The 11,522-nt window shown below is 44.1% G+C and overlaps 1 protein-coding gene across 1 annotated transcript in view; it reads right to left on the reverse strand.

The window, feature by feature from the left end:
- Positions 1-864, reverse strand: part of GNPTAB (N-acetylglucosamine-1-phosphate transferase subunits alpha and beta) — an 87,115-nt gene extending 86,251 nt beyond the window's left edge. The window contains exon 1 of the mRNA XM_077954804.1: positions 553-864. Within this exon, the coding sequence (XP_077810930.1) occupies positions 553-669 (117 nt within the window). The 5' untranslated portion in view covers positions 670-864. The remainder of the gene's footprint in view (positions 1-552) is intronic.
- Positions 865-11,522: the final 10,658 nt, after the last annotated feature.

The following is an 11,522-nucleotide window of genomic DNA, read 5'->3' on the forward strand; positions in this document are numbered from 1 at the left end:
CCTACCAAAAAAAAGAAAAGAAAAGAAAAAAATTAAAACTGAGAGACAGATTTCAAACCACTCGAAAATACAGCTTTTCTCCCAGTTGCTAAAAGTGGCATTCTTGGGCCAGGTGCGGCAGCTCACGCCTGTAACCCCAGCACTTTGGGAAGCCAACAAGGAAGGATCACTAGAGCCCATGAGTTCCAAATCAACCTGGGCAACATAGGGAGGCCTCCGTCTCTATTTTTAAAAAAGGTGGGCGGGGGGGGCAATATCTAAAATCACATACATGCCTTCTTTCAGTTCTGACTTTCGCATAGTCTGTACACGTTTATGATAAAGAATACTGTATTTGGCCGGGCGCGGTGGCTCACGCCTGTAATCCCAGCACTCTGGGACGCCGAGGCAGGGAGATCGCCTGAGCTCAGGAATTCGAGACCAGCCTAGGCAACATGGCAAAACCCCATCTCCAATAATGAAAAAAAACATACAGTATTGGGGCATCGCGGGGCACGGCGAGGGCAGCGCAGGGTCTAGGCGCCCGGTCCAGGCGGCGGCGCCGCTACTCACCTCTCCGAACTGGAAAGCGGAGACGATGGTGACAACGACGCCCACGAAGCAGACGTAGAGCCCATACCTGTGAGACAGGCAGGTATAGGTCTGTCTCTGCAGGAGCTTGAGCAGCATCACCTCGGCCGCCGCCACGCCACGCCCCGAGGAGCCTGAGCCGCCGCCGCCGCCTCAGCTAGCCGCCATTCAGGGGCCCCGGTCGGGCCGCCGCGCGCAGGTCACAGCCTCCGGGCGCCGCTCATTGCAGCTCCGGCGACGGACGCCGGCTCGGCTCCGCGCCGCGGCCGCCGCTTCCGGGAGCCGGGAGCCCACGCCCTCGGCGCGGCGGAGGCGGACCTGCGGCCGGCAGGGCGGCCGGCGCCGCCCGGGTCTGGCCGGGCGAGAGGCGGCGGCGGCGGCGGGGTCTCCAGCGCCACCTGGAGGACGGAGGGGCATGGGGCAGGCGCGCGCCCTCCCCATCTGCGCATGCGCAGCGGGCCCTGAGGGCTGGGCTGGGCTGGGCTGGGAGGGGCGGAGCTGAGCTGGCGGAGCCGGGATCCACTTAGCCGGTTGGGCAGGCGACCAAGAGAAAACTGCCCCCTGTGTCGAGACTGTGCCATAGACGGTACTATAATGCCATGAATATTTTTGTGCATAAAACCTTCTCTGCATTTAGCATTCTCTGCAGAGTGCTAAAAGGAGATGTTGTATGTGGCTCCTTTCCTCCAACCCCCCAACTATATTGTTTGAAAGAGGAAACCTTTGGGTTAAATCTGCCAAAACAGAATTTCATTCATTCATTTATTCGTTAAATATGTAATTTGTGCCTGGTGGGTGGCATAGTGCTTGGTGTCAGGTATTCAAAAATGAACTAGACTTGGCCACTGTTCTCAGAGACTCTAGTGGGGGAGATAAACATGTAAACCACTAAATACAAGAGTTGTTACGATAGAAATCATGCGATGAACTGGAGGGGAACCAGCTCAGGGGTGGCCGGGTAATCTGACTTTGAAACCAGGTTTTCCCACGAGATCCTTTCCTTGGTGCCTGTGATTTACAAAAGGGAGATCTTTTTCTTAATCCCAATGCACCCTAGTTAATAAGATTTTTTTCCTAGTCACCCTGGGAAACAATACACTTATCTGATGTTGCCATGATTCAAAGCATTTTAAAAAATATCTTGGGAACCAGCTTTTCAGGAAATACTCAAATTTTTACCCTCAACTTGATGATCAGGTGGAATTAACAGACTTGCAAAAGGGATTAGCTTCACTCCAATCCCAGGCAAGATTTTTACACTTTGCTGTCACTTCTTTTAATCCTTCTTTTAAAAAAGATGATTGATATATGCTATATGTACATGGCAAAAGATTATTGCCGTTGTACAAGACACATATAGTTCTGAGGTCTTTTCAAGCATGATAACAGATCTGAGGACTTAATCAGAAGGGGAAAAAAAGCATGGTAACAGATATAAAAACATCTGCCACTCAACAGGACTCTCAGTATACTGGCCAACATTTAGGTAGCATCTACCATGTGCCCAGCTCATCTAATCCTCACAACAATCTTATAATGGAGATACCATTATTATCCCCATTCTACAAATCAAGAAACTGATGAAAAGAAGTAACTGTCTAACATCACACAAATAGTAAATGACAGAATTGATATTTGAACCAGGTACTTAGGCTGTAGAACAGGGCCAAGATTAGGGGAAAGTATAGTGAAATGAGTCATGCAAGTTTGGAGTCAGATTCTGTCTTTGTTTACAGTTTTGATATTGGGGCTGGGTGCGGTGGCTCATGCATGTAATCCCAATACTTTGGGAGGTCAATGTGGGAGGATAGCTTGAGCCCAGTAGTTTGGGAGCCCAGAAGTTTGAGACCAGCCTGGGTAACATAGACCCTGTTCCTATTAAAATAAAAAAAGTTTAAAACATAAAATAAAACATAAAGTTTGGGTATTTTGCTTTTCATGGATATTCTTCAGTAATTTTTTTTTGTTTTTTTAGGTTTTGGGGTTTTTTTGTTTTGTTTTATTTTTGTTTTTGTTTTTGAGACATTCACAAGTCTTGTTCTGTTGCCCAGACTGGATTGCAGTGGCGTGATCTCAGCTCCCTGCAACCTCCGCCTCCTGGCTTCAAGCAATTCTCCTGACTCAGCCTCCCAAGTAGCTGGGACAGGCACATGCCACCAACCCCGGCTAATTTTTGTATTTTTAGTAGAGATGGGGTTTCAGCATCTTGGCCAGGCTGGTCTTGAACTCCTGACCTCAAGTGATTCACCCGCCTTGACCTCCCAAAGTGCTAGGATTACAAGCATGAGCCACTGCACCCAACCATTAATTTTGGTTTTTTAAAAATATTGTGTTAGGCTAGGAGTGGTGGCTCACGCCTGTAATCCCAACAATTTGGGAGGCCACGGTGGGTGGATCACCTGAGGTCAGGAGTCCGAGACCAGCCTGACCAACATGGAGAAACCCCATCTCTACTAAAAATACAAAATTAGCAGGTCGTGGTGGCACATGCCTGTAATCCCAGCTACTTGGGAAGCTGAGACAGGAGAATCGCTTGAACCCGGGAGAGAGAGGTTGCGGTGAGCCGAGATCACGTCACTGCACTCCAGCCTGGGCAACAAAGTGAAACTCTGTCTAAAATATATTTTAATGCCATATGTGTGTGTGTGTGTGTGTGTGTGTGTATATATATATGCCGTGTATATATATATAAAATGCCATATATATAACATTTAATGCCATATATAACATTATAATGCTATATATATATATATCATTAAAATATTATTGCTCTTGATGAGTGAGTTTTTTGGAGTTCCCTCAGATTTTGCACCCAAGACAAGTGCCTCACTGTCCTCACTCTAGTCCTGGTCTTGCCTAGAACCTGTCCTCCTTAAAAAGTATGCTTTGTTGTAGCACAAATTACCCTTAAATTTTTTCCTTTATCTTTAGGCTCCAACCAGACAGCCTCAAGGGAGGTCAGAAGCATTGTCTAAGTCCCTTCTTCCAGAGAACTTGCTCTTGTTCACTCCCTTTTCCCCCTCCTCAGGCAGTATGGTTGAACTTGAGTAAAATAAATATGGGTGCAATATAATACACCTGTAGTAGCTAGCTACCTTATACAGTTAGGAAGGTTATGTAAAATAACACATGAAAATGCTCAAGTGCCTGGGACATTTTTAGTGTTGGAAAAATTTAAGGAAAGAACATTTAGCCTTGTTCTGAAAGCAATGAGGTTTTCAGCGGAGAATTAACTGATTAAATATGCACTTCAAGAGCATTAGTAGTATGTAAATGCATAATTTGTGAAAATTATTTTTTTAAATTTTTTTGTAGAGACAGGGCCTCACTATGTTGCCCAGGCTGGTATTGAACTCCTGGACTCAAGCAGTCCTCCCACTTTGGACTCCCAACATGCTGGGAGCCTCCTCGCCTGGCCTGGAAATGATTTTAAACTCTCCACATCTGAACAGTGGAAAAAATATGCAATAGCATCTCATTTATCTGGAAATCTTTTATCTGGCAACCTAAAAGAGCCAGAAAAGCCAAAAAAGCAAAAAGGACTCCCAGGAACCCAATGAAACCCCCGAGTTTTTCTTTTAGAAGAACCCCACAGTCCCTCTCTCAAAATCTGATAAATGTAATTCCGAGAAACTTGTTATCTGGGTTCTCAGTCCATAGCAGATAAATAAATAAATAAAGAGCTCCCTTTCCTGCCTTTGCCCCAAACATGAAGTAACTAGAGGAAAAAAAGGAGAGAGAAAATATTTTTTAAAAAGAAGTCAAATGAATTCCAAAAGTGTAATCATCTTCACATCAATGATGTAGATATCTGTAAGAGCAGAGAGATACAGTGAAGGCAACAGTACCTCCAAGTACAGTAGACTAATATGGCATATAGTGGTGAGCACAATCTTTGAGAAAAGTTTAAGTAATGGTTGATATTTATTTAGCATTTGTGAATGAACGCTTTGTGCTGGGCATTTTATTGGACATTGAGTCTATCTCGTAGTGACTTGGGTACCCAAATACTTGGGTACCAAGAAAGACATGTTCCCTGCTTTTGTGGGATTTACACTCTGGAGGGGCACATATATATTGGGTTAGTATTGTGAGGGGCAATAACCTAGCCTTCCTGAAGGAAGGGGATGTCTTCCTGAAGGATGTGATGCTAAAGATTGAGCTGGAGGACTCAAGATGTGGGGTGGGGAGGGAACTATATTCCAGGCAAGGCTGGCCACATGAAAGACTCTAATCTAAGGCAAGAAGGGCTGGAGATGCAATGAGATGGAACTAGAGAGTCTGGCAGGACCTTAAAGGCCATAGCAAGAATGAAAGAACTTATCCTAAATACAATGAAGAATTGAAATAAAATCTAACAAATGACGCGATCAGATAATGAATTTCAAGAGTTATCATAACTGTGGTGTGGAAAATGTATTGGAGGGAACCTGAGGAGTTGAAATGAGACCAGTGGCAGTAGAGTTGCCAGATAAAATAACCAGTTAAACGTGAATTTCAGATAAGCAGCCACATACATTTAGCATAAACAAATCCCATGCAATACTTTAAAAACTTTATTTACTTGAAATTCACATTTAACTGTGTGTCCTGTATTTATTTATTTATTTTTTGAGACAGAGTTTCGCTCTTACTGCCCAGGACAGAGTGCAATGGCATGATCTTGGCTCACTGTAACCTCCGCCTCTCGGGTTCAATCGATTCTCATGCTTCAGCCTCCTGAGTAGCTTGGATTACAGGTGCCCACCACCACACCTGGCTAATTTTTTGTATTTTTAGTAGAGACAAGGTTTCATCATGTTCACCAGGCTGGTCTTGAACTCCTGACCTCAGGTGATCCACCTGCCTCAGCCTCCCAAAGTGTTGGGATTATAGGCATGAGCCACAGCCACCGTGCCCAGCTGTGTCCTGTATTTTTATTTGCTACAGATGTTCTGAGCCACTCTTGACCAGGCATGGGAGTTCCTTTCCCTTGGCCCAAACCTGTGCCTAGAAAGTGTATCAAAGTCAGGGATGAAGTATTAGCCTATATATCCCCTTGTCCACAGATGTAAAACAACATTCTCCAGTTAGCTTCATCAATATTAAAGCTGATCCTCATCTGTTTGTATCTTGCATGATCTTCTCAATTGGTTCAAAACTCATAAGACAATGAGAATGCTTTTATGTATTGGACCCTAAAACATCTCCCATCTTTGAGTCTCCCTTTGCTTAGCCAGGGTGAAAACTGAACATCCAAAGTAAACAATCTTGCTCAAACAGGGACCTTTTTTCCCAGACCTATACATATTTTGTATATAGAAATAGTGTGCTTCAAAAGCCTCACCTTGAGCTCATAAGAAAAGTAAAGAGCTTTAAGTAGCTGATTAAAGTTAAAATACCTCCCGTTAAGTCTATATTTAATTGAGTCCTTGCTTTATTAATAATAATAAGATAAAATGTTCATGTTGTAAATGCTTTCCTTTTAAGCTCTAGGCTTGAAAACCTTCCTTGTTCCCAGGAAACATATTTTTATTTTATTCCCTCCCTTAGTGTATATTCATTGACATGTAAGTTGTAAGTGATCCTATTCCTTTCTTTAGTCTAAGAAAGCCAGACCGTCATAAAAAAGAATGAAATTATGTCCTTTGCAGCAACATGAATTGAGCTGGAGGCTATCATCCTAAGTGAACTAACTCGGAAACAGAAAATCAAATGCTGCATGTTCTCATTGATAAGTGGGAGCTAAACAATGGGGACACATGGACATAAAAATGGCAATATTAATAATAAACGCCAGGGACTCCAAAAAAGGTGACCGCTGGGGGATGATAAGAGTTGAAAAATTACCTGTCAGGTACAATGTTCACTATTTGGGTAATGGTACACTAGAAGTTCAATCTTTACTAGTACTCAGTATACCCGTTTAACAAACATGCGTGTGTATCCCTTCAATCTGGAATAAAATTAAACACATTCTAAAAAGAAAGTGAGGATGGCTTTTAATTTTGCAAACTAGTGCAAACAAAAGTATTAAGTAATTTAACTGTTTCTGATAGATTTTTTTTTTTTTTTTTTTTTTTTTTTTTTTTTGTGCCAGAGTCTCACTCTGATGCCCAGGCAGGAGTGCTTTGGCACGGTCTCTGCTCACTGCAACCTCTGCCTCCTTGGTTCAAGCGACTCTCCTGCCTCAGCCTCCCAAGTATCTGAGATTACAAGTGTCTGCCACCATGCTTGGCTAATTTTCGTATTTTTAGTAGAAACGGGGTTTCACCATATTGGCCAGGCTGGTCTCGAACTTCTGACCTCAGGTGATCCACCTGCCTCGGCCTCCCAAAGTGCTGGGATTACAGGCATGAGCCACCACACCCAGCCTCTGACAGAATTTCAAGAGCCAACTCTATGGCCATACCACCCTGAAGGTGCCCAATTTCAACTGATCCCCTTAAAGCTAAGCAGGGTTGGGCCTGGTTAGTACTTGGATGGAAGAATTTCAAGAGCCAAAACATAACATGGCCCACTGTTAACTTTTTTGTGAGTTCAAATACATCTCATATATATATATTTTAAAAATACCTAATTTTCACATAAATGTAACCATACTTTATTTTTATTTTATTTTATTTTATTTTTTGAGTTGGAGCCTAGCCCTGTTACCCAGGCTGTAGTGCAATGGCACGATCTTGGCTCACTGCAACCTCTGCCTCCCAGGTTCAAGCAATTCTCCTGCCTCAGCCTCCCAAGTAGCTGGGATTACAGGCACGTGCTACCACGCCCAGTTAATTTTGTATTTTTAGTAGAAACGGGGTTTCACCATGTTAGTCAGGTTGGTTTCAAAGTCTCGACCTCAGGTGATCCGCCCACCTCGGCCTCCCAAAGTCCTAGGATTACACGCATGAGCCACCACACCAGGCCCAACCATACTTTATTCTGTTTATGTGATATTTACTTGTGGGTTTTTTTGTACATTTCATCCACTGGAATATAGGCAACATAAAGGCAAGAGACTTACACATCTTATCCAGAAATGTATCCCCAATCTTAGCATTGTGTCTTGCCAATAGAAACTAATTGATAAAAATTTATTACGTGAATTAATATATTTTGCACTGATAAAAGTACCAACCATTGGCCAAGGTGGCTCACATCTATAATACCTGCACTTTGGGAGGCCAAGGAGGGTGGATCACTTGAGCCCAGGAGTTCGAAACCAGCCTGGCCAACATGGTGAAACCACATCTCCGCTAAAAATACAAAAATGAGCCAGGTGTGATGGTGTATGCCTGTAATCCCAGCTATTTGGGAGACTGAGGGAGGAGAATTGCTTGAGCCTGGGAGGCAGAGGTTGCAGCGAGCCGAGATTGCACCACTGCACTCCAGCCTGGGTGACAGAGGGGGACTCTGTTTCAAAAAAAGAAAAGCACCAATCACAGAGCTGTATAAAATTTTGATGACTTGAATTACAATATGTTATTAAAGGACAGTAGAATATTATAGAGAATAACCCTATGTTTTGAGGGAGAGCTCATTTGGAAAACTTTCTAGTTTGGGATCATTTTTATATGGGGGATTATACTAATGTCAACTTGGTTTTAAAACCTCTGTTATTTCTATTATTATTGACTCTGGTTGTTTGTTTGCTTCATTTTGTCTACTACTTCTTTGTATCTTTTATCCCTTTGCCTAAATTACCTTTTCTTTTTTTAGAGACAGGGTCTCTCTGTCACCCTGGCTGGAGTGCAGTGGTACCATCTTGGCTTACTGCAGCCTCAACCTCCTGGGCTCAAGTGATCCTCCCACTGCAGCCCCCGGAGTAGCTGGGATTACAGGTGTGCACCATCATGCCTGGCTAACTTTTGTATTTTTTGTAGAGATAGGTTTTCGCCGTGTTGTCCAAGCTGGTCTTGAACTCCTGAGCTCAGACAATACACCCATCTTGGCCTCCCAAAGTGCTGGGATTACAGGCGTGAGCCACTGTGCACAGCCTAAGTAATCTTTTCAAAAAACCAGCTTCTGCCAAGCATGGTGGCTCACGCCTGTAATCCCAACACTTTGGGTGGCCGAAGCCAGTGGGTCACTTGAGGCCAGGAGTTCAAGACCAACATGGCGAAACCCTGTCTCTACTAAAAATACAAAAAATGTGCTGGGCATGGTTGCATGCACCTGGAGTCCCAGCTACTCGGGAGGCTGAGGCGGGAGAATCACTTGAACCTGGGAGGCAGAGGTTGCAGTGAGCCGAGATTGCACCACTGCACTCCAGGCTGGGCAACAGAGTGAGACTCTGTCTCAAAAAAAACAAAAAAACAAAAAACCACCAAACAGACAGAAAACCCAGCTTCCTGTTTGGGCCATTCTCTCTAATTTTCTGTGGTTTTCTATTCATTGATTTGTGCCTCTATCTTTGTAATTTTTCCCCTTATTCTGTTTGCTCTGTTGCTCTTGAACTCGTTTTTCAAATTTAATATTTAGCTCAATTTTTTCAATTTTATGGGTTTTTAATAAATGTTTTCCAAAGCATAAATGTCCCTCTAATTACTAATTTTATTGCATCCCATCAATATTGGCACGGAATGCAGGTGCATAATGGGAGTTGGAGCACTGCAGTGGGTGTCAGGGTTGGGCACACAATGTACCCATCAGGAGGACCAAGACAAGGAGGTCACCAGGCCTAGGCCAGGGTGGCAAGGTTCTGAGATACTGTGATCTCTGGGTGCACATGGCTGCTGCAGAGCACCACTGATGTCCTCCCATACTGGTACCCTAACCCACCATGTGGCAGGAGGAAGAAAACACAAAAACCAAACAATGAAATATGGAAAAGAAGGCTGGCCCACTGGCTCATGCCAGTAGCCCCAGAACCTTGGGACACCAAGGCAGGAGGATTGCTTGAGGTCACGAGTTCAAGACCAGTCTGGGAAACATATCGTGATGCCCATCTCTACAAAAACTTTTTTAAAAAGAAAGAAAGAAATTAGCTGGGCATGATGGCCCATGCCTGTGGTCCCAGCTACTTGGTACTCAGGAGGCTGAGGCAGGAGAGTTTTCTAAGCCTAAGAGTTTGAGGCTGCAGTGAGCTGTGATTGTACCACTGCTCTCCAGCCTGGGTGACAGAGCAAGACCCTATAAACAAAACAAAACAAAACAAAACAAACAAACAAAAAACCCAGGCACAATGCCTCATGCCTGTAATCCCAGTGCACTTTGGGAGGCCAAGGTGGGAGGATCACTTGAGCCCAGGAGTTTGAGATCAGCCTGGGCAGCATAGTGAGACCCTGTCTCTAAAATAAGTAAAAATAAATAAAACATAAATGGGCACACTATGGAGTAGCCCTACTCCACAAAGAGCAGTAAAAAAATATGCAAAAATAAATAAATATTTGTAAAAGGACGAAGGGAGGGAGAGAAAATCTGGAAAGGGATGAGGGGGGCGGTGGTGCCACCTTCTTCCTGTAACAGTCCTTCATCGCCCTCTACTGGCAAAGCTTCACATCACACTCACTGCAAAAGAAATGCTTCAAAAGAAGTCGAATCCATTAATATACACAGCAGGTTCTAAGAGAGTGAATTTGGAACTGAGAGGCAAAAATTGATTATTGGCACATCCTTGAAGCCAGGGTTCTAGGTGTGATTGAAGTTCTCCTAATCAGGTGAATTCGCAGAAGATTTTAGCCTGGAAGTAAGCTATATGGAGAGAGAGAGGCAGTGCACAGGGTGCCTGTTTTGGCTGGAGTGAGTAAAGGCAGATGTGGAGCAGTTGGAAGCGGCTTCCTGCCTCTGTGGAAAGCATCCTGATCCTGCTCTTTCTGATCCCAGCGACATCAGTAGCTCCCTTGACAGCCTAGTTCAGTGGAGTATTAGGACCTGATCTTACAAATTCAACCTAGTATTCTCTTTCTAGAATACTATCGTAGGTAAAGCCTCTTTGTTCAGAACTCCTGAGGGCTTATGGGTAAGCCAACTTAATCCCTTTCTGTTTAAATCAGTGAATATATTCCTTAATCTACAAATAATTACCCTGACCAAAGTAAGGTAAGAGAACATAGCTTGTATAATAGTAAAACTCCTTGGAATTAATTGACTCTTCCTTTGTTGCCTAGCAATACATTGCCCATTTTTGTAAAGTTTCAGGTTTGCTCAAAAAGAAAATATTCTTACCAACTACTGTGGCTCATGCCTGTAATCCCAGTGCTTTGGGAGGCCAAGGTTAGAGGATCGCTTGAGCCCAGGAGTTTACAACCAGCCTGGGCAACATCGTGAGACCCATCTCTAGGAAAAGAAAAAATATTAGCCAGTCGCAGTGGCTGACACCTGTAATCCCAGCACTTTGGGAGGCCAAGGAGGGTGGATCACCTGAGATCAGGAGTTTGAGACCAGCCTGGCCAACATGGTGAAACCCTGTCTCTACTAAAAATATAAAAATTAGCCAGGCATGGTGGCACATGCTTGTAATCCGAGCTACTCAGGATGCTGAGGCATGAGAATTGCTTGAATGCCGGAGGCGGAGACTGCAGTGAGCCGAGATTCTGCCACTGTACTCTAGCCTGGGCGACAAGAGTAGGACTCCCAACTCAAAATAAATAAATAAATAAATAAATAATTAAATTAGCTAGGTGTGGTGGTACAGACTTGTAGTTCTAGCTACTTGGGAGGCTGAGGAGGGAGGATCACTTGAGCTGAGAAGTTTGAGGTTACAATGAGCTATGATTGCACCACTGCACTCTAGCCTGGGCAAAGGAGTAAGACAAAAGAAAATAAGGAAGGGAGGAAGAAAGGAAGGAAGGAAGGGAGAGAGAGGGGGGAAAGAAAAGGAAGGAAGGAAGGAAGGAAGGAAGGAAGGAAGGAAGGAAGAAAGGGACGGAAGGAAGGGAAGAGAGAGGGAGGGAGGGAGGGAGGAAGGAAGGAAGGAAGGAAGGAAGGAAGGAAGGAAGGAAGGAAGGAAGGAAGGAAGGAGAGAGAAAATTTCCTCTGTGTGT

This window comes from Macaca mulatta, chromosome 11 (assembly GCF_049350105.2).
Source record: "Macaca mulatta isolate MMU2019108-1 chromosome 11, T2T-MMU8v2.0, whole genome shotgun sequence".
Lineage (NCBI taxonomy): Eukaryota > Metazoa > Chordata > Mammalia > Primates > Cercopithecidae > Macaca > Macaca mulatta.